This window comes from Nerophis lumbriciformis, linkage group LG27 (genome assembly GCF_033978685.3).
Source record: "Nerophis lumbriciformis linkage group LG27, RoL_Nlum_v2.1, whole genome shotgun sequence".
Taxonomy (NCBI): domain Eukaryota; kingdom Metazoa; phylum Chordata; class Actinopteri; order Syngnathiformes; family Syngnathidae; genus Nerophis; species Nerophis lumbriciformis.
Window position 1 is genome coordinate 38,739,900 of NC_084574.2, and position 22,601 is coordinate 38,762,500.

The window sequence follows — 22,601 nt, forward strand, 5'->3', positions numbered from 1 at the left end:
TGTCCTCCCGTCATGAAAAAAAGGCTGTCCTCACTCAGGTCCGCATGGAGCTGGAGGGGGCGTGGCTTCTAGATCCGGCTGAAAATCGGGAGATTTTCGGGAGAATATTTGTCGCGGGAGGTTTTCGGGAGAGGCGCTGAATTTCGGGAGTCTCCCGGAAAATTCGGGAGGGTTGGCAAGTATGGTTCAAGCACGCTTCATTTTGTGCACCAGTAAAAAAAACATGGTAACACTTTAGTTTGGGGAACATATTGTATTTGTTACCTACTTGAGACCACCGAAAAATGCCTACCTCTTCAGGACCACCCTTTCTAGATATATAAAGATTTGTATTTACAACATTAATAATTTATACAAACTATGTGAATATAAAAAAGCTTGTTGTGAAAAATTTGTTGGAATTTCACAAGAAAAACTTAGAATGTTGGCAGTATTATAATAAAAGTCCTAATTTTACTCAACGCAAGTCAAAATGTTACGAGAAAAACTGAACATTTGTGCGATGTTATAATAAAAGTTGGAATTTTACTCAAAAACAGTCGCAATTTTACAAGAAAAGCTTAACATTTTGGCAATTTTATGAGGAGTCGTAGTTTTACTCGGCAAAAGTCACAATTTTATAAGAAAACTTGACAAATGTTGGCAATATTATAATATTAATTGGAATTTCACTTGGCAAAATTATAACAAAGGTCATAATTTTACTCACAAAATGTCACTATTTTACAAGAACACCAAAAAAATTGGCAATATTGTGACAAATGTCGCCATTGTACATTAAAAAGTCAGAATTTTACATGAAAAAGTAATTACTTTAGGAGAAAATATTGCAAAATAGTAACATATTGGCTCTTAACTAGTCATTATTAAGTACTTATTAATGCCTTATTTGGCATGGCCTTATTATAACCCTAACCCTCTAACTCTGACCCTAACTAAATAACTCTAAATTAAGTCTTTGTTACTTAGAATATGTTCCCCATACTAAAGTGTTGCCAAAAACATATAACTTAAAAAAAAAAAACATTTTATTTTTCACTAAAGAAGGGTTCGGTGAATGCGCATATGAAACTGGTGGGGTTCGCTACCTCCAACAAGGTTAAGAACCACTGTTTTTGTCAATATCCTCTAATATCCATACACTAAAGTATTTTGTCAATGTCCTCTAATATCCATATACTAAAGTATTTTGTCAGTATCCTCTAATATCCATATACTAAAGTATTTTGTCAATGTCCTCTAATATCCATACACTAAAGTATTTTGTCAGTATCCTCTAATATCCATATACTAAAGTATTTTGTCAATGTCCTCTAATATCCATACACTAAAGTATTTTGTCAATATCCTCTAATATCCATATACTAAAGTATTTTGTCAATATCCTCTAATATCCATATACTAAAGTATTTTGTCAATATCCTCTAATATCCATATACTAAAGTATTTTGTCAATATCCATATACTAAAGTATTTCAGTATTTGATGGATGGATATATGATTCATTTTGGGTAAGTTCTCGCGGATGAATACCTGCCATGTTGCTGTCTCCTTGATGAGCCGGAACTACTTTCACCAACGTTGTCGGTACACAAGAACTCCGATCAATGCGCGCCTACACAAAACAGTCCCCTGGACACCACTTTTGTGCCACATATGTCAGCATTTGTGATAAACATCCACATTTAGTATTCAGAGAGTGTTTGGCGGACTATTTCAGAGACGATATAGAAGTGTTTCAGGAGCAGGACGTGTGATGGCCACAGGGGGCGCTCGTCGTCCGTCTGCTTGCATTTGGGCGCGAAGAAGACACCTCGCTAGCCTGCTAGCAGCGGACACATGCTAACGTGATGTCGGCAGCCTCTAAACTTCTTCTCGGACTTTCTGTGGTGGTGACTGTGAGCATCGTGGCGGCCGTGCACTTGCAACAAGGCCAGGACAGACAGGTGAGCCCGGGGAAGAGGACACAGAGCGCGGCTAGCTGCTAGCTGTTAGCTGCTAGCTGATGAAGGAGGTCATTTATTATTATTATTATTATTATTATTATTATTTATGTTTGGAATGAAAGTTGGTGCAGCTGCTAAAGAAGACATATTCAACCATTCAAAAGATGTATTTGTAGATGGCAAATGTTCAACACCACAAGTGTCGACAACCTGACAACAAAGCAACTATAATCTCTCACTTTCACATGAATGTGCAGTAAACAGTGTTGGGTTAGTTACTGTTAACATGTAACTAGTTACTTCATATCAAAATTAACTCAGTTACTTACACCAAAAAGTAATGCGTTACTGTGAAAAGTAACTAGTTACTTATTTTTTTCTAATATTTTTTTTTAAAGCTCCCATTAATGCCCTTTCAGCCTTCATTTCAGTACTGTTATTGCACTGGACAATAATACAATCTGTTGATCAACTTGACATGCATTTGCATCACTGAGCAATGTGGTCTACGTTAGGCATGTCCCGATCCAGGTTTTTGCACTTCCGATCCGATACCGATATTGTTTTTGCAATTCCGATCCGATACCGATACTGACCGATACCGATACTGACCGATACTGGCCTATCCGAGCATGTATTAAAGTTTAAAGTTATTTAGCCTACTTAGTTGTCAGAATCATGTTGAAAAGGGTTTTAGTACTCTTGATAACAACTAGCCAGCTGAATTAGGGGAGTTTGAATAATACACAATGGTTGGTAGCAAGAAACTGACCTGTTTATTCAAGGATAAACACAAAATAGACAAAATTATACATGACAAACAGAAATGGCATCATTGAACTAGGGCTGGGCGATATGGCCTTTTTTTAATATTGCCATATTTTAAGGCCATATTGCGATACACAATATATATCTCGATATTTTGCCTTAGCCTTGAATGAACACTTGATGCATATAATCACAGCAGTATGATGATTCTATGTGTTTTGATTGATTGATTGAGACTTTTATTAGTAGGTTGCACAGTGAAGTACATATTCCGTACAATTGACCACTAAATGGTAACACCCCAATAAGTTTTTACACTTGTTTAAATTGATTCATGATACAGATATATACTATCATCATAATACAGTCATCACACAAGATAATCACATTGAATTATTTACATTATTTATAATCCAGGGTGTGGAGGGGGGCGCCTGATGTAAGTGTCAAAAAGACAGCCAAAAGAGTTTGATATGAGAATAAATCTAAAGTTAAAATATAGGGTAGAAATGCACCCATTTGCAGGAAATGCAGTCTTGATTTTCAAAATTTTCTTTCAAGGCTTGCATGTCTACATTAAAACATTCTTCTTCATACTGCATTAATATATGCTACTTTTAAACTTTCATGCAGAGAAGGAAATCACAACTAAAAAAATCACTATTTTTTTCATACGGTGTTGATCTGGAAATGTTTGCCTCGGCATTTTGATGGTGTGGACGTGTGGCACCGAATGGAGATAAGCGTCTCGACAGACGTCACAATATTTGAACAATGATGACGAAAACTGTTTTCTCTGTCGTGTCCGTGTGTCGAAAATTGTTATGCGCTTATTTTTTTATTTGATTTTGTGCGTGGCATAGATTTGCCGTGCGCAGAGGAGTGCGCAATTGCACAGGCGCGCACGGCTGCGCTAGCATCACAGCTAACGTTAGCCATGCTGCTACCTCTCTGCTGGGAGAGGACGTATACGTATGTGACGTATGACGTGACAGTATGTGACGTATGACGTGACAGTATGTGACGTATGACGTGACAGTATGTGACGTATGACGTGACAGTATGTGACGTATGACGTGACAGTATGTGACGTGTGTAAGAAGGTGCGCTTGCTGTCTGTGAGAGGGAGACACAGGAAAGAGTGAGAAGAGCCTGTCGTGTAATGCCAGCAGCTAAAAGCAACTGCGTGAGAATCCACAGACCTGTGGATGTGTTGAAGGTGTGCTGGAAAATGCGGAACGGAAATTAGGGAGCAGCAGAAAAGTGGAATGTATTATTTAAATCGGTGCGTTGGAAAACACGGACCGAATTTTTTTAAAAACTGGATCTGGATCGGCATTTTCCCATGCCTTGCCGATACGCATTTTTTTGCAAATATCGGCGGCCGATCCGATCCAAATATCGGATCGGGACATCCCTAGTCTACGTACAACACACAAAGACAAAGATATGTTTCAAAGGGCCAATTTATTTCGGGCCAGAACAAATTGACAAAACTATTTTAAATAGCTGCAACATAACATACATGAGTAACAAACCGCATAATAACAACATATCACTGTAAACCTGGCTTCACCCAAGGAAGGCACACATGACATGACTATATATCATGTCACTATATACAGCACACACACTACATACACACACCTAACCAGGCCTTTTTTTCTCTCAAGGAATTGTGAAATAAAATCATGTATTCAGAAGATCAACACTGTACTGAAGCCCAGAACACTCTACACATTTCCCCAGTTTTAGTTTAGAGAGAAGGAAAGATTGGCCTGGCCCACTAGCATCCCTCTTTATGTTTGTGAACTTTATAGTCTATACCAGTGTTTTTCAACCACTGTGCCGTGCGTGAGATATTGTCTGGTGTGCCGTGGAAAATTATGCAACTTCACCTAATTGGTCCAAAAAATCCATCCATTTTCTACCGCTTGTCCCTTTTTGGGGTAGCGGTGGGTGCTGGAGCCTGCATTCGGGCGAAAGGTGGGGTACACCCTTGACAAGTCGCCACCTCATCGCAGGGCCAAATATTTTTTGCAAATCAATATCTGTGTTGGCCCTGCGATGAGGTGGCGACTTGTCCAGGGTGTACCCCGCCTTCCGCCCGATTGTAGCTGAGATAGGCTCCAGCGCCCCCCGCGACCCCAAAGGGAATAAGCGGTAGAAAATGGATGGATGGATGGCTGGATAATTATAATAATGTGCCGTTGTCTAGTGCAGTGTTTTTCAACCTTTTTTGGCATGTAAAAGGTATCCATCCATCCATTTTCTACCGCTTGTTCCTTTTGGGGTACGTAACGCTTAAACCAAAAATGAACAAAAGGCAAGTCCCGCTAGGATAAGGCACTGAAGCATGGCTATGCAAAACAAAAGTAAAACTGAACTGGCTACAAAGTAAACAAAAACAGAATGCTGGACGACAGCAAAAACTTACAGCGTGGGGAGCAGGGCGACGGCATCCACAAAGTACATCCGTAAACGACATGACAATCAACAATGTCCCCACAAAGAAGGATAGGGTACGCACAACTGAAATAGTCTTGATTGCGAAAACAAAGCAGGTGTGGGCAATAGCACTCAAAGAAAGGCAAACAGGAAGGGTCACCAAATTAACAGCGCAAGACAGAACTAAAGCACTATACACAGGAAACAACAACACACTCAAAATAAGGCATGACAACCTGGTGGAGTTTCATTTTTTAACCTTTTCTGCTGGTGGTGTACCTCCGTATTTTTTTTAATGAAAAAAGTGTGCCTTGGCTCAAAAAAGGTTGAAAAACACTGGTCTATACATTTAGAGCAGTGGTTCTTAACCTGGGTTCGATGGAACCCTAGGGGCTCGGTGAGTCGGCCTCAGGGGTTCGGCAGAGGTCAAAACACACCCGACTCATCGTGTAAATACAACCTTCTCCCTATCGGCGTATTACGGATACGGCAACAGCTGACTGGTTTGCAGGTGTGTAATTTGTTGTGAGTTTATGCACTGTGTTGGTTTTGTTGTTTGAACAAGGTGATGTTCATGCAAATTAGTAACATATTGGCTCTTAACAAGTCATTATTAAGTACTTATTAATGCCTTATTCAGCATGGCCTTATTATAACCCTAACCCTGACCCTAACCCTAACCAAATAACTCAAAATTAAGTCTTTATTACTTAGAATATGTTCCCCTAGTGTCCAAATAACTCTAAATTAAAGGCCTACTGAAACCCACTACTCCGACCACGCAGTCTGATAGTTTATACATCAATGATGAAATCTTAACATTGCAACACATGCCAATACGGCCGGGTTAGCTTACTAAAGTGCAATTTTAAATTTTGCGCGAAATATCCTGCTGAAAATGTCCCGGTATGATGACGTCAGCGCGTGGCGTCACGGATTGTGGAGGACATTTTGTTACAGCATGGTGGCCAGCTATTAAGTCGTCTGTTTTCATCGCAAAATTCCACAGTATTCTGGACATCTGTGTTGGTGAATCTTTTGCAATTTGTTCAATGAACAATGGAGACAGCAAAGAAGAAAGCTGTAGGTGGGAAGCGGTGTATTGCGGCAGGTGTTGTGCTGGATAACGCACCCCCGCCGTAGAATGCACCCCCGCCGTAGAATGCACCCCCTGACTGTTTTGCCGGATTGTCATTGTTTACATTCCCGAAAGATGACAGTCAAGCTTTACCATTGGCCTGTGGAGAACTGGGACAACAGAGACTCTTACCAGAAGGACTTTGAGTTGGATACGCAGACACGGTACCGTGAGTACGCATGCAGCTGCGGCTTCCAAACATTTGATCGCTTGCCCGTACGTGCGTGCCGCTATGTGCATGTCACGTATGTAACTTTGGGGACTTTGGGGAAATATTTAAAAAACTTTAAAACAGACTGTAAAATGTACAAATTCATGTGCGTTACGTGATTTTTTTGAATTTGGTGCAGACCACTTCATTATGATGAATCATTTCTATATCCTCCAATATACAATAATAGGGAACGTGAGCTGGGTTTAGACCGTCGTGAGACAGGTTAGTTTTAACTCTTTGTTTTATGTGCTGTATGAACTTTGCGGAGGTAAAAGGTACTTTGGGCTGTGGGATTGAGTGTGTTGTGCAGGTGTTTGAGTTGTATTGGCGGGTTATATGGACGGGAGGGGGGAGGTGTTTGTTATGCGGGATTAATTTGTGGCATATTAAATATAAGCCTGGTTGTGTTGTGGCTAATAAGAGTATATATATATGTCTTGTGTTTATTTACTGTTTTAGCTGAATATCAGGTCCCACCCGCCTCTCACAGCATCTTCCCTATCTGAATGGCTCCCACTGCCCTCTAGTCCTTCACTCTCACTTTCCTCATCCACGAATCTTTCATCCTCGCTCAAATTAATGGGGAAATCGTCGCTTTCTCGGTCCGAATCGCTCTCGCTGCTGGTGGCCATGATTGTAAACAATGTTTGGATGTGAGGAGCTCCACAACCTGTGACGTCACGCTACTCGTCTGCTACTTCCGCTACAGGCAAGGCTTTTTTATCAGCGACCAAAAGTTGCGAACTTTATCGTCGATGTTCTCTACTAAATCCTTTCAGCAAAAATATGGCAATATCGCCAAATGATCAAGTATGACACATAGAATGGACCTGCTATCCCCGTTTAAATAAGAAAATCACATTTCAGTAGGCCTTTAAGTCTTTGTTACTTAGAATATGTTCCCCATACTAAAGATTTACCAAAAACATATATAACTTTGTCTTGAATTTGAAAAAAAATAACATTTTATTTTTCACTAAAGAAGGGTTCGGCGAATGCGCATATGAAACTGGTGGGGTTCGGTACCTCCACCAAGGTTAAGAACCACTGATTTAGAGTGATGTGATAATCAAACACTCTAGAAGTCTAGAATGAAAGAGTATATAAGAGAATTGACAGAGTGTGTGTACCTTCAGTGCTGAATAATGAGCAGAGGCAGTTTGGAGTGTTTTTTTAGCCCGCTTTCCATTTTTATGTCCTCACTGTCCAGGTACATGGAAAATGTTTTCCATGCCATTTGCTGTTTGACGCCAGTATCATGCTAATTAGCTCCCTGAAATCGGATGACTCCACTGTAGAAATAGCCTGAATGTCTTCTAGCACATACGCTGCAATGGCTCTATCAATGTTGTCCTGGCTAGCAGTCCCTCCGTTAAAATCCTGAGGTGGAGGTGAAGTGGCATCGGAGTCTGTGTCTCTCTTTACTAGCTTTGTCGAAGCATGTTGCTTTTGTAGCTGTTTTGGGCAGTAGATGGGATCTTTGATCCAAGACACAACTTACATTTAACTGAAATGTTATTTTCTTTGTGTTCGACAAAAGTAAAGTAGTGAGAATATCTCCACGTTAAGAAACACAACTTCGGCAGCGCCATGATGTCTTGTTAGTAAACACAGACACGCCCCCTCCACCACACACATACACACACACAGCGCGCCTCTTCTCTTCTCCCGCTTTTGACACAGGAAAATTCAGAAGGACGACACCGCAGCTCTCCAATAAAACAAACTCAGATCTTCTGTTTCTAACCGATACCACATAAAAAATAACGTAAAATAACGCAGTAACGCATCATATAGTAACGGTAACTGAATATAAAAAATAACGCGTTAGACTATGAGTTACCGCCCAAAGTAACGCATTAGTCCCAACACTGGCAGTACATGTCAAAAGTATTTCAAAATAAAGTACATTGAGGTGTTTGTGTGTGTGTGCACAGCGTATGCAGGAGGGCGTCCTGAGAGATCTGGAGCGTGTGGAGAGGAAGAAGGAGAACCTGCGTCTGCTGGAGGAGAACCAGAAGTTGGCCACGCATCTCGAGGAGGACAGACGGCGTAGGGAGGCCAATCTCCGCCCTCAGGACCTTGGACAACACTGAAGAGGTCAGTCCAAGGGAGACCGATCTTTGCCCTCAGGACCTTGGGCAACACAGAAGAGGTCAGTCCTAGGGAGGCTGATCTCCGCCCTCAGGACCTTGGGCAACACTGAAGAGGTCAGTCCTTGGGAGGCTGATCTCCGCCCTCAGGACCTTGGGCAACACTGAAGAGGTCAGTCCTAGGGAGGCCGATCTCCGCCCTCAGGACCTTGGGCAACACTGAAGAGGTCAGTCCTTGGTCCTTGGTTCATGCCCCCTTACTGGAAGGGAAGAACGAGGACCAGCATTGTGTGTGTGTGCAGGGTCATGGACAGCAGTGGCGAGCTTGGCGGCGCTGAGGACGAGGCGGCGTGCACATCTGCCTCCGAAGGTCTGGAGGAGGGTGAGGTGGAGGGCGAGACGCTGCTGATGGTGGAGTCAGAAGACCAGGGCTCTGTGGATCTGTCACATGACCAGAGTGGCGACTCTCTCGCCAGCGACTTGGGTGAAGACGCTGCGTGGGCCTGTGAGGACTTGGCCTTCTATTGCGACCGCTGCCACAAGTGGATCCCTGCTGGTGCGCCGCCATTTTCTACTTCTGCACCTTAGCCTTGGTGAAATGAGTCTTAATAAGACTAGGTTAGCATTGGTGAAATTAGTTTTAATAAGACTAGGTTAGCCTTGGTAAAATGAGTCTTAATAAGACTAGGTTAGCATTGGTGAAATTAGTTTTAATAAGACTAGGTTAGCCTTGGGAAAATGAGTCTTAATAAGACTAGGTTAGCATTGGTGAAATTAGTCTTAATAAGACTAGGTTAGCCTTGGTGAAATGAGTCTTAATAAGACTAGGTTAGCATTGGTGAAATTATTCTTAATAAGACTAGGTTAGCCTTGGTGAAATGAGTCTTAAGACTAGGTTAGCATTGGTGAAATTATTCTTAATAAAACTAGATTAGCCTTGGTGAAATGAGTCTTAATAAGACTATGTTAGCATTGGTGAAATGAGTCTTAATAAGCCTAGGTTAGCATTGGTGAAATGAGTCTTAATGAGACTAGGTTAGCATTGGTGAAATTAGTCTTAATGAGACTAGGTTAGCATTGGTGAAATTAGTCTTAATCAAACTAAGTTAGTGTTGGTGAAATTAGTCTTAATGAGACTAGGTTAGCATTGGTGAAATGAGTCTTAATAAGACAAGGTTAGCATTGGTGAAATGAGTCTTAATAAGACTAGGTTATCATTGGTAAAATGAGTCTTAATAAGACTAAGTTAGCATTGGTGAAATGAGTCTTAATAAGACTAGGTTAGCATTGGTGAAATTAGTCTTAATATTAAGTTAGCATTGGGGAAATTAGTCTTAAGACTAGGTTAGCATTGTTGAAATGAGTCTTAATAAGACTAGGTTAGCATTGGTGAAATTAGTTTTAATAAGACTAGGTTAGCCTTGGGAAAATGAGTCTTAATAAGACTAGGTTAGCATTGGTGAAATGAGTCTTAATAAGACTAAGTTAGCATTGGTGAAATGAGTCTTAATAAGACTAGGTTAGCATTGGTGAAATGAGTCTTAATAAGACTAAGTTAGTATTGGTGAAATTAGTCTTAAGACTAGGTTAGCCTTGGTGAAATGAGTCTTAATAAGACTAGGTTAGCATTGGTGAAATTATTCTTAATAAGACTAGGTTAGCCTTGGTGAAATGAGTCTTAAGACTAGGTTAGCATTGGTGAAATTATTCTTAATAAAACTAGATTAGCCTTGGGAAAAATGAGTCTTAATAAGACTAGGTTAGCATTGGTGAAATGAGTCTTAATAAGACTAAGTTAACATTGGTGAAATGAGTCTTAATAAGACTAGATTAGCATTGGTGAAATGAGTCTTAATAAGACTAAGTTAGTATTGGTGAAATTAGTCTTAAGACTAGGTTAGCATTGGTGAAATGAGTCTTAATAAGACTAAGTTAGTATTGGTGAAATTAGTCTTAAGACTAGGTTAGCATTGGTGAAATGAGTCTTAATAAGACTAGGTTAGCATTGGTGAAATTTGTCTTAATAAGACTAGGTTAGCATTGGTGAAATGAGTCTTAATAAGACTAAGTTAGTATTGGTGAAATTAGTCTTAAGACTAGGTTAGCATTGGTGAAATGAGTCTTAATAAGACTAGGTTAGCATTGGTGAAATGAGTCTTAATAAGACTAGGTTAGCATTGGTGAAATTTGTCTTAATAAGACTAGGTTAGCATTGGTGAAATTAGTCTTAATGAGACTAGGTTAGCATTGGTGAAATTAGTCTTAATCAAACTAAGTTAGTGTTGGTGAAATTAGTCTTAATGAGACTAGGTTAGCATTGGTGAAATGAGTCTTAATAAGACAAGGTTAGCATTGGTGAAATGAGTCTTAATAAGACTAGGTTATCATTGGTAAAATGAGTCTTAATAAGACTAAGTTAGCATTGGTGAAATGAGTCTTAATAAGACTAGGTTAGCATTGGTGAAATTAGTCTTAATATTAAGTTAGCATTGGGGAAATTAGTCTTAAGACTAGGTTAGCATTGTTGAAATGAGTCTTAATAAGACTAGGTTAGCATTGGTGAAATTAGTTTTAATAAGACTAGGTTAGCCTTGGGAAAATGAGTCTTAATAAGACTAGGTTAGCATTGGTGAAATGAGTCTTAATAAGACTAAGTTAGCATTGGTGAAATGAGTCTTAATAAGACTAGGTTAGCATTGGTGAAATGAGTCTTAATAAGACTAAGTTAGTATTGGTGAAATTAGTCTTAAGACTAGGTTAGCCTTGGTGAAATGAGTCTTAATAAGACTAGGTTAGCATTGGTGAAATTATTCTTAATAAGACTAGGTTAGCCTTGGTGAAATGAGTCTTAAGACTAGGTTAGCATTGGTGAAATTATTCTTAATAAAACTAGATTAGCCTTGGGAAAAATGAGTCTTAATAAGACTAGGTTAGCATTGGTGAAATGAGTCTTAATAAGACTAAGTTAACATTGGTGAAATGAGTCTTAATAAGACTAGATTAGCATTGGTGAAATGAGTCTTAATAAGACTAAGTTAGTATTGGTGAAATTAGTCTTAAGACTAGGTTAGCATTGGTGAAATGAGTCTTAATAAGACTAAGTTAGTATTGGTGAAATTAGTCTTAAGACTAGGTTAGCATTGGTGAAATGAGTCTTAATAAGACTAGGTTAGCATTGGTGAAATTTGTCTTAATAAGACTAGGTTAGCATTGGTGAAATGAGTCTTAATAAGACTAAGTTAGTATTGGTGAAATTAGTCTTAAGACTAGGTTAGCATTGGTGAAATGAGTCTTAATAAGACTAGGTTAGCATTGGTGAAATGAGTCTTAATAAGACTAGGTTAGCATTGGTGAAATTTGTCTTAATAAGACTAGGTTAGCATTGGTAAAATGAGTCTTAATAAGACTAAGTTAGCATTGGTGAAATTAGTCTTAATAAGACTAGGTTAGCATTGGTGAAATGAGTCTTAATAAGACTAGGTTAGCATTGGTGAAATTAGTCTTAAAACTAGGTTAGCATTGGTGAAATGAGTCTTAATAAGACTAGGTTAGAATTGTTGAAATTAGTCTTAATCAAACTACGTTAGCGTTGGTGAAATTCGTTTAAATCAAACAAAGTTAGCGTTGGTGAAATTCGTTTAAATCAAACAAAGTTAGCGTTGGTTAAATCAGTCTAAACAAAACTGAATTAGCAATAGTTGAATTAGTCTAAATCAGGGGTGTCAAACGTAAGACCCGAGGGCCGGATCAGGCCCGCCAACAGGTTTTATCTGGCCCGTGGGATGAGTTTGCTAAGTATAAAAATGAACCTGAAATGTTTGAATGAAAGAAACTGCTGTTCTCAAAGTGTCCACTGGATGTCGCAATAGCAATTCTTTTTATCTTGGCAGATGATGCTACATATGTACAAAATAAACCACATGATGTTAGTAAACAGTCCAGGAAAATGAGCAAACTACATAAATAACATCCTATAATTTCATTTTTGTATCTTGATGAACTGAAAATTAACACCAATGAGTTGACTGATGAACATTATCACATTATTTATTCAGAAAATATAAATAAGGACAAGAAAAGATAGAATGCTATTAACCGCAACATGTAAATGTAAAAGAAAACCAACAACATTATGATAAGTACATTTTCACAATGTGTTTGTTCTATTTTGAAACAATCTGAAGTTGCCTTTATTTTGAAGTTATCGTGCCGTGATCCACTTGGGAGTAGATGTGGCCCACCATCTAAAATGACTTTGACACTCCTGGTCCAAACAAAACTAAGTTAGCTTTGTTTAGTGAAAAAACACAGTTAGCATTAAATTCCCCTAATAAAACTGAGTTAGCATTAGTTTTGTTGAATTAGCCTTAGCAAAATGAAGTTAGCATGGTTTAGTTCAATTAGCCTGGCATGATTGACATTGTCATTCAATGTCTGTTCCTGGTTTCCTCCAGCCCGTCTCCATGGCGACCAGCCCAGCTACCTTAAAGGAGACAACTTCTTCAAGTTTGTGTGTTACGACTGCTCCGATGACGGCAAGGAGAGCTTCGAGAGGATGCGCCTCACCTGGCAGCAGGTGACATAAGGACGGGACCAGGACTGGACTAGGACTCTCAGACCTGCTAAAGCCTGTGTTCCTCAGGTGGTCATGCTGTCCATGTACAACTGGACTGGGACTAGACGAGGACTGGACTAGGACTCTCAGACTTGCTATAGCCTGTGTTCCTCAGGTGGTCATGCTGTCCATGTACAACTGGACTGGGACTAGACGAGGACTGGACTAGGACTCTCAGACTTGCTATAGCCTGTGTTCCTCGGGTGGTCATGCTGTCCATGTACAATCTGGACTGGGACTAGACGAGGACTGGACTAGGACTCTCAGACTTGCTAAAGCCTGTGTTCCTCAGGTGTTCATGCTGGCCATGTACAATCTGGACTGGGACTAGACGAGGACTGGATTAGGGGACTCTGCCAGTCAGACTTGCTAAAGCCTGTGTTCCTCAGGTGGTCATGCTGTCCATGTACAATCTGGACTGGGACTAGACGAGGACTGGACTAGGACTCTCAGACTTGCTATAGCCTGCGTTCCTCAGGTGGTCATGCTGGCCATGTACAATCTGGACTGGGACTAGACGAGGACTGGACTAGGACTCTCAGACTTGCTATAGCCTGCGTTCCTCAGGTGGTCATGCTGGCCATGTACCATCTGGACTGGGATTAGACGAGGACTGGATTAGGGGACTCTGCCAGTCAGACTTGCTAAAGCCTGTGTTCCTCAGGTGGTCATGCTGGCCATGTACAATCTGTCCCTGGAGGGCAGCGGGCGCCAAGGCTACTTCCGCTGGAAGGAGGACATCTGCGCCTTCATCGGCCGACACTGGAACTTCCTCCTGGGATGCAGGTGACTTCCTGTCAGGTGTGCTCCTGCGGCGGTTGACTGACGTGTTGTCGCCCGGCAGGAAGAAGACGTCCACGTGGTGGAGCACGGTGGCCGGCTGTCTGTCGGTCGGTAGTCCCGCCTTCTTCCGCTCAGGTGCGCAGGAGTTCAGCGAGCCGGGTTGGTGGAAGTTGGTCCACAACCGACCTCCGACCCTGCGGCCCGACAGCGACAAGTCCCGCCCTAAGGTCAAAGGTGAGGCTGCTCAGAGCGGAGCTGCGGTCCACTTCCTGCTCATCTTGCTTGTCCACAGCGTCCAAAGCGGCGGTGGAGCCCATCATCACGGTGGAAGGTCTGAGGAAGCGCGGCGCCAGGAACCCGGTGGAGAGCGCCATGCAGCTGAAGGAGAAGCGCTCGCGGACTCAGGAGGCCAAAGACATCCGACGTGCTCAGAAGGAAGCGGGCACGCCAGTCAAGGTGGGCGCGGGGCGCGTCCTGGAGAAAGGCGAGGTGGTGGACTTCTCCTCCCTCAGTTCTTCAGATAGAACGCCACTGACCAGTCCTTCGCCGTCACCCTCACTGGACTTCTCCGCCCCCGGGACGCCGGCCTCCCACTCGGCCACACCCAGTCTGCTGTCGGAGGCGGACCTCATCCCGGACGCCATGCCACCTCAGGCGCTCTTCCACGGTGAGTTGACAAGTCATGTGATGTGCAGGCCACACCCACTTTGACTGTTTTCAGATGACGAGGAGATGGAGGCGGAAGGGATGATCGACCCAGGGATGGAGGACACCCCTCCTCCCGCCACCATTCTCATTGGCCGCAAGAAACTCCGCCCAGCGGCGCCTCACATCAAGCGTGAAGCGGACAGCGAGGACGAGCGTGAGGAGGAACCCGTGGGCCCGCCTTTTTCCAGCGGCGTTATTGATGGGTCCCATCGGAGGAGAGCGGGGCATTGCGAGAGGAGTGATGTGGGCGGCGCCCCCCGCAGCTCCCTCTACTCGCCCCTCAGTCTATATGAGGAGAGGATGCTCCGGCGGCGTTTGGACACCTGCCCTTTGGCGCTCGCTGTCACGCCGCAGGCCAAACGCCTCTGCCGCAAGCTGCTGCTCCGCCAGGCCAAGAGGCAGCGAGGGCTCCCCCTGCTGGACATTGACCGGGCCGTCAGCTCCGCCCTCAGCCTGGTGGGAGGAGTCTACAGAGCTCTGGAGGTGGGCGGCGGTCAATTTGCCACCAACAGCCAGGAGCTGCGGGTCCTAGACCGCTTCCAGGTAAATACCATGTGACAGGAAGTGCAGGTGTACGAACACAATGGCCACGTGTGCCCACAGGTGAAGGGGTCCGCTGGGAGGGGCTTACCTGTGTCGCAGGTGTCCTTCTGCTATCGACTGATGGGAGCAGCTGGCGCTTTGGAGCAAAGCATCAGGAGCCCTTACACGTCCCGCCTCCTCAAACCCTACATCAGGTGAGTGGCTCCCAACAGGTAACGGTTCGCCCCTGACCTCTGACCCCAACTTGTAGGCGCGATTACGAGAGTCGGCCGCTGAAGATGAGGCTGCTGGCCGAGATCCGAGCGCGCAGGAAAGACCGCCCCCCTGAAGCCGACGCCCCCATCGACTACTGCTACGTGCGGCCCGACCACATCCCCGCCGTCAACGCCATGTGTCACCAGCACTTCTGGCCAGGTGAGCACGCCGCCGGCAGCACGCCACCAGCAGCAGGCCGCCAGCAGCATGCCCTTGTGCGCAGGAGCCGACCTGTCGGAGTGCCTGCAGTACCCGGACTTCAGCGTGGTGGTCCTCTACAAGAAGGTGGTGGTGGGCTTCGGCTTCATGGTGCCAGACGTCAAGTACAACCAGGCCTACATCTCCTTCCTGCTGGTGCACCCCGAGTGGCGGCGAGCGGGCATCGGCACCTTCATCATCTACCACCTCATTCAGGTGAGTGCCTCAGCGTGCACGTCTTGTCTTCCTGCAGCTGACGGGCGTGGCTACTTTCAGACCTGCATGGGCAAGGACGTGACGCTGCACGTGTCCGCCAGCAACGCCGCCATGTTGCTCTACCAGAAGTTTGGCTTCAAGGCCGAGGAGTACATCCTGGACTTTTACGACAAGTACTACCCGCTGGACAGCGCCGAGTGTCGCCACGCCTTTTTTCTACGCCTGCGCCGCTGAGTAAGTCGGGTGTTCTTTGAACAATAAAGATGAGATAAGAACTGTGTGCTTTGAGTCAATCTTTTAGTCGTCATGGCAACGTGTGCCCAGAGGAGGCGGGGTCCAGAGACGTGATGGCACCGCCATGTGGTACGCCATCTTTGTCTGGAAGGCTGGTGGCCGCCTTACAGCTGAAACACACAGACGGTGAGCGTGACCTGGTTGTGATGATGTCACACAGCTTAGTTCCACGCTACCTGAGCAGAAGCCAGCATGGCGGCCTGGTGCAGCGCCGTGGTCTTCACCCTAGGGAGCAGTCACATGTTAGCGCTGACGTTAAAACCACAGTCCTCTTCCCGGCGCCATCTTACGCTCCAGATGGCTGGTCTGCCAACACAGGAAGCGCTTGGTGATGGGCGGTGGCGGTGGCCAGGACGCTTCCACAGCAGTGTGGGTCCGCCCCCTACGTGAAAAGCATGGAAGGTGAGGAGAAGACATCTGATTGGCTGAGGGCGCCTCATACCTGATCCAGGAGCTGGTGACCACATGCTGGACCCACTTCCTGCAGCACACTGTCCCTCACCTGCTGCCCACAGCCAATCAGAGACAGGCTTTCACAAACACTTCAACCTTGTCATCTCACCGTCACACTTGTTTTCTGTCCACTTCCTGTCAACACCAAAATAAAAGCACAGCGTCAATTTGCCAGCGCAGCTTCTCTTTGGCGTGACGTCACGTTCTCACCACTCCTCTCTGTCACGCTGCTCAAGGTGTTGGAACTCACACGCCTGACTTCCTGTCTGACTTCCTGTGAGGCCGCCATGAAGCTGATGGTCACACTGACCTCGTGGGCGTCTTCTTCAAGCACCGCAGAAACCATCTGCAGGAGCACGTGGACATCAGGACCACAGGTCACAGGTCACGTGACCCTCAGATGCCTACCCTGCCAAGGCGGGGCTCTCCCAGCAGAGTCCTGAAGGGGGCGTTGTTCTGTGCAAAACTCCTCAGGTGAGCACACACGTGATCCAGCTGCCTCCTCCAGTATCCTGAATACACCTGTGACTGTATCACTCAATCACACCTGGTATCGCTGTCGTAGTCATATCAGTAGTAGTAACATTTATATCACTGGCAGTATCAGTCATAATAATAGTCATATCACTGGCAGTATCAGTAGTAGTCATATCAATGTAGTTGTAACAGTCATATCACTGTCAGTATCAGTAGTAGTAATCTCATTGTAGTAGTAACAGTCATATCACTGGCAGTATCAGTAGTAGTAATATCATTGTAGTAGTAACAGTCATATCACTCGCCGTATCAGTGGTAGTCATATAATTGTAGTAGTAACAGTCATATCACTGGCAGTATCAGTAGTAGTAATATTATTGTAGTAGTAACAGTCATATCACTGGCAGTATCAGTAGTAGTATTATCATTGTAGTAGTAACAGTCATATCACTGGCAGTATCACTAGTAGTAATATCATTGTAGTTGTAACAGTCATATCACTGGCAGTATCAGTAGTAGTAATATCATTGTAGTTGTAACAGTCATATCACTGGCAGTATCAGTAGTAGTATTATCATTGTAGTAGTAACAGTCATATCACTGGCAGTATCAGTAGTAGTATTATCATTGTAGTAGTAACAGTCATATCACTGGCAGTATCAGTAGTAGTAATATCATTGTAGTAGTAACAGTCATATCACTGGCAGTATCAGTAGTAGTAATATCATTGTAGTAGTAACAGTCATATCACTGGCAGTATCAGTAGTAGTAATATCATTGTCGTTGTACAAGTCATATCACTGGCAGTATCAGTAGTAGTAATATCATTGTTGTTGTAACAGTCATATCACTGGCAGTATCAGTAGTAGTAATATCATTGTAGTAGTAACAGTCATATCACTGGCAGTATCAGTAGTAGTAATATCATTGTAGTAGTAACAGTCATATCACTGGCAGTATCAGTAGTAGTAATATCATTGTAGTAGTAACAGTCATATCACTGGCAGTATCAGTAGTAGTAATATCATTGTAGTAGTAACAGTCATATCACTGGCAGTATCAGTAGTAGTAATATCATTGTCGTTGTACAAGTCATATCACTGGCAGTATCAGTAGTAGTAATATCATTGTAGTTGTAACAGTCATATCACTGGCAGTATCAGTAGTAGTAATATCATTGTTGTTGTACAAGTCATATCACTGGCAGTATCAGTAGTAGTAATATCATTGTTGTTGTACAAGTCATATCTGTCACGGCGCAGGATCGAACCTGCTTTTCCCCGGCAGCAAAGTCGTAGTATAAAAGTAGTAGTATAAATGGTAGTAGTATAAAAGTAGTAGTACAAAAGTAGTAGTATAAAGGTAGTAGTATAAATTTAGTTCTATAAGAGTAGTACTATAAATGGTAGTAGTATAAAAGTAGTAGTATAAAACTAATAGTATAAAGGTAGTAGTATAAATTTAGTTGTATAAAAGTAGTACTATAAAAGTAGTAGGGTAAATGTATTAGTATAGATGTAGTAGTATAAAAGTAGTAGTATAAATGGTAGTAGTATAAAAGTAGTAGTACAAAAGTAGTAGTATAAAGGTAGTAGTATAAATTTAGTTCTATAAGAGTAGTACTATAAATGGTAGTAGTATAAAAGTAGTAGTATAAAACTAATAGTATAAAGGTAGTAGTATAAATTTAGTTGTATAAAAGTAGTACTATAAAAGTAGTAGGGTAAATGTATTAGTATAGACGTAGTAGTATAAAAGTAGTAGAATAAAAGTAGTAGTTAGAGATGCGCGGATAGGCAAATATTTCATCCGCAACCGCATCAGAAAGTCGTCAACCATCCGCCATCCACCCGATGTAACGTTTGATCAGAACTGCATCCGCCCGGTATATCTAATACAGACGATGCAAGGCATTAGTGAGGCACCTGCCAACTACTCCGGTTTTCCCGTAATTCGTACGGTTTTCATCAACCTATTCCGGGTTACGGGTGCAGTGATAAAAAATACGGTTTTTCATTAATTTAAAAAAAAAAAGGGTGAAAACTGTGCGAATTGCACCTTGTGCAGACAAGATGTTTCGATCGGACACGGAGGAATTAGCGATGTAAAAGACCACGTTGGGACAAAAAAACACAAGTCTAATGCCGTTGCTAGCGATACAAGTGGAAAACTTTCAACGTTTTTCGTCGCCCAAACAGATTCTTTGGATGTGATTAAATGCCGAAGTTTTATTTACGGAGGCAATAATTGAGCATGGACTTCCAATCGCACTGGCTGATCACATGGGACAGTTACATGTTTGTAATGCAACCTTTAAAAATCATTACGCGGTGATCGCGGTCCCAAAAATAAACTTTTCTTGCATGATAATGTCCAGAAAAATTTGCTTTATATTACTATAGAGTCCTTTTAACGAATGAGTTTGATGGTTTATCACAAACCTTAAATGAAAGAAGTCCTTTCTTCTCCTGCACCATGCATGCGCTTTGGCCTTGCCTCGTGTTTGGTGCGCAATCCTGTCGGCTGTATTTCACAGCACGACATACTGTTAAAAGTGTTTATACTATTTATGCTTTCAAGTCCAAGTTAAAGAAATCTTGTTAAATGTAGACAGCATAACTACCAAAATACAGAAGTATGTCCTTAATATTTTTGCAGTGCTATTTCTGTTGAAAAGTTCAAATGATTACATTAGAGATGTGATGTGCCACTTTTCAAAGTGTCTGATGGCTTCAATTAATTTTCATTAATTTTTCATATTTTGAATTCTTTTGAAAGGCTTACAAAAAAACGACATTTGAATTGTAATTCCATGCTATTGACAGGACTATTAATTTTAATGAAGTTAGCTTACCATGTTTACAGTATGATAATTGTGATAGAAATGTGAATTTTAGGCACAGAATATTTTTTACAATTGAACAAGGCAGTAGATTATACAAGCTTGGACAGAAAGTTAATAATGACACCAATTTTTTTTTTTATGGAATTGTTTAGTACTGTTTTACCATTTGTTTACTGTAAAAAGTGTTTATACTTTCAATGAACAAATTGAAGTCTTGTGAAAGGTTGACAGGATAACTGGCATTAACTGTCAAAATAATTTCAAACTATTGAAGTTAGCTTACAGAATAAACATGTCAATCAACCCATATGATTTTTGCTGTAATATTTTTGTTTTGAAAAGTCACTGTGACTGATAGAAAAGTGATGGTTTTAGCAACATTTTAACCTGTCTGAATGCTAATAATCATTTTGCGTCGGGGGGCGAAGCCCTGAACCCTCCACCAGGACTTTGTCCTGGACCTACCGGGGCCTGCGGCCCTTGGACCCTGGCTACTAGGTTTTTCTGATTTCAAAAGTTGGCAGGTATGGTGAGGTTATAAAGCTTTTGCCTGTTAAAGAAAGGAGACTGATCCAATGCAGTACAGTCTTTCGCGTGCCACGCTGTCACGACCCAGACGCACACCAGTGCGCAATCATATGGGAGCCGCGCTGAGCGCACTGCGCGCGGAGTGACCCCTGTTACGCGCCCCCGGCAACAGGGGTGGCGGGCAGGTAAGCTGCGCGGGCGGAGCGCGCGGAGTGACCCATGTTACGAGCCCCCGGCCACGGGGGTGGCGGGCAGGTAAGCTGCTTACCTGCTGCGCGTGACGCCGGCCGCGGCGAAGGCGGACGAGGCGGGGTGTCGGTGCGGTGGGCGCGGTAGTGACCCTGGACGTGCGTCGGGCCCTTCTCGCGGATCGCCTCAGCTACGGCTCCCGGTGGGGCCCTCTCGGGGGAAGGGGCCTCGGTCCCGGACCCCGGCGAGGCGTCCCTTCTCCGCTCCGTAAAAGTGTCCATCTCTTTTCTTTTTTTTTTCTTCTGTTGTGGCATATGCTGCAGGTGCCTGCTCGTTTTTCGTATGTGGGTAACAACATTTAACTATGTATATATATTTACCAATTGGTTTAACTGCCACCCGCAAAAAAAAAAAATTAAAAAAAAAAATCTAATTGATCCGCCCGACCCGACCCGCACGCGGATAAAATCTTATTTTTTTAAATTTCATCCGCCCGATCCGCGGATAATCCGCGGACTCCGCGGTTGTGCCCGCAAACCGCGCATCTCTAGTAGTAGTATAGAAGTAGTAGTGGAAAAGCAGTAGTGGAAAAGTAGTAATATAAAGGTAGTAGTATAGAAGTAGTAGTATAGAAGTAGTAGTATAAAGATAGTAGTGTAAAAGTAGTAGTATAGAAGTAGTAGTATAGAAGTAGTAGTGTAAAAGTAGTAGTATAAAAGTTGTAGTGTAAAGGTAGTAGTATAAAAGTAGTAGTATAAAGCAAATAGTATAAATGTAGTAGTATAAAAGTAGTAGTATTGTAGTAGTATAAAAGTTGTGGTGTAAAGGTAGTAGTGTAAAAGTAGTACTATAAAAGTAGTCGGGTAAAAGTAGTAGTATAGAAGTAGTAGCGTAAATGTAGGAGTTTAAAAATAGTAGTATAAAGGTAGTAGTATTAAAGTAGTATAAATGTAGTAGTATAAAAGTAGTAGTATAAAAGTAGTATAAATGTAGTATAAAAGTAGTAGTGTAAAAGTAGTAGTATAAAAGTAGTAGTGTAAAAGTAGTAGAATAAAAGTAGTAGTGTAGAAGCAGTAAAATAAAAGTAGTAGTACAAAGGTAGTAGTGTAAAAGTAGTAGTATAAAGGTAGTAGTATAGAAGTAGTAGTTTAAAAGTGGTAGTATAAATGGTAGTAGTATAAAAGTAGTAGTAAAAAAGTAGTAGTATAAAGGTAGTAGTTTAAATTTAGGTGTATAAAAGTAGTAGTGTAAAAGTAGTACTATAAAAGTAGTAGGGTAAAGGTATTAGTATAGAAGTCGTAGTGGAAAAGCAGTAGTGGAAAAGTAGTAGTATAAAGGTAGTAGTATAAAAGTAGTAGTGTAAAGGTAGTAGTGTAAAACTAGTAGTATAAAAGTAGTAGTGTAAAAGTAGTAGTGTAAAAGTAGTAGTATAAAGGTAGTAGTATAGAAGTAGTAGTTTAAAGGTAGTAGTATAAATGTAGTAGTATAAAATTAGTAGTACAGTAGTAGTATAAAGGTAGTAGTGTAAAAGTATTACTATAAAAGTAGTCGGGTAAAAGTAGAAGTATAAAATTAGTAGTGTAAAAGTATAATAAAGGTAGCAGTATAAAAGTAGTACTATAAAGTAGTCGGGTAAAAGTAGTGGTATAAAAGTAGTAGTATAGAAGTAGTAGCGTAAAAGTAGTAGTATAAAGGTAGTAGTATTAAAGTATTATAAATGTAGTATAAAAATAATAGTATAAAAGTAGTAGAATAAAAGTAGTAGTGTAAAAGTAGTAGTATAAAGGTAGTTGTGTAAAAGTAGTAGTGTATAAGTAGTAGTATAAAGGTATTACTATAAACGTAGTAGTATAAGTGTAAAGGTAGTAGTATTAAGGTAGTAGTATAAGA

The 22,601-nt window shown here is 42.2% G+C and overlaps 3 protein-coding genes across 8 annotated transcripts in view; 2 read left to right on the top strand and 1 right to left on the bottom strand.

Moving 5' to 3' along the window:
* The first annotated feature begins 1,632 nt into the window (after positions 1 to 1,632).
* Positions 1,633 to 8,614, top strand: pet117 (protein PET117 homolog, mitochondrial). The gene is made up of 2 exons (XM_061987930.2): positions 1,633 to 1,946; positions 8,452 to 8,614. The coding sequence occupies exons 1-2, from the start codon at positions 1,851 to 1,853 to the stop codon at positions 8,608 to 8,610; spliced, it is 255 nt and encodes an 84-aa protein (XP_061843914.1). The 5' UTR covers positions 1,633 to 1,850; the 3' UTR covers positions 8,611 to 8,614.
* Positions 8,615 to 8,687: 73 nt separating this feature from the next.
* Positions 8,688 to 16,200, top strand: kat14 (lysine acetyltransferase 14). The gene is made up of 11 exons (XM_061987914.1): positions 8,688 to 8,834; positions 8,910 to 9,163; positions 13,062 to 13,183; positions 13,887 to 14,008; positions 14,067 to 14,239; positions 14,298 to 14,672; positions 14,727 to 15,256; positions 15,317 to 15,450; positions 15,507 to 15,670; positions 15,735 to 15,925; positions 15,986 to 16,200. The coding sequence occupies exons 2-11, from the start codon at positions 8,914 to 8,916 to the stop codon at positions 16,157 to 16,159; spliced, it is 2,235 nt and encodes a 744-aa protein (XP_061843898.1). The 5' UTR covers positions 8,688 to 8,834; positions 8,910 to 8,913; the 3' UTR covers positions 16,160 to 16,200.
* The window catches only part of dzank1 (double zinc ribbon and ankyrin repeat domains 1), a 19,787-nt gene continuing 13,369 nt past the window's right edge, over positions 16,184 to 22,601 (bottom strand). For 5 of the 6 annotated variants that reach the window (XM_072916452.1, XM_072916450.1, XM_072916451.1 and 2 more), the window contains 7 exons: positions 17,081 to 17,184; positions 16,883 to 17,018; positions 16,782 to 16,807; positions 16,662 to 16,721; positions 16,510 to 16,601; positions 16,396 to 16,444; positions 16,184 to 16,329 (listed from right to left, as the gene is read on the bottom strand). In XM_072916452.1, coding sequence (XP_072772553.1) covers positions 16,324 to 16,329; positions 16,396 to 16,444; positions 16,510 to 16,601; positions 16,662 to 16,721; positions 16,782 to 16,807; positions 16,883 to 17,018; positions 17,081 to 17,184 — 473 coding nt within the window. In that variant the 3' untranslated portion in view covers positions 16,184 to 16,323. Of the gene's footprint in view, positions 16,330 to 16,395; positions 16,445 to 16,509; positions 16,602 to 16,661; positions 16,808 to 16,882; positions 17,019 to 17,080; positions 17,195 to 22,601 lie in introns of those variants that run through there. The other variant, XR_012051262.1, reaches the window with a different exon arrangement.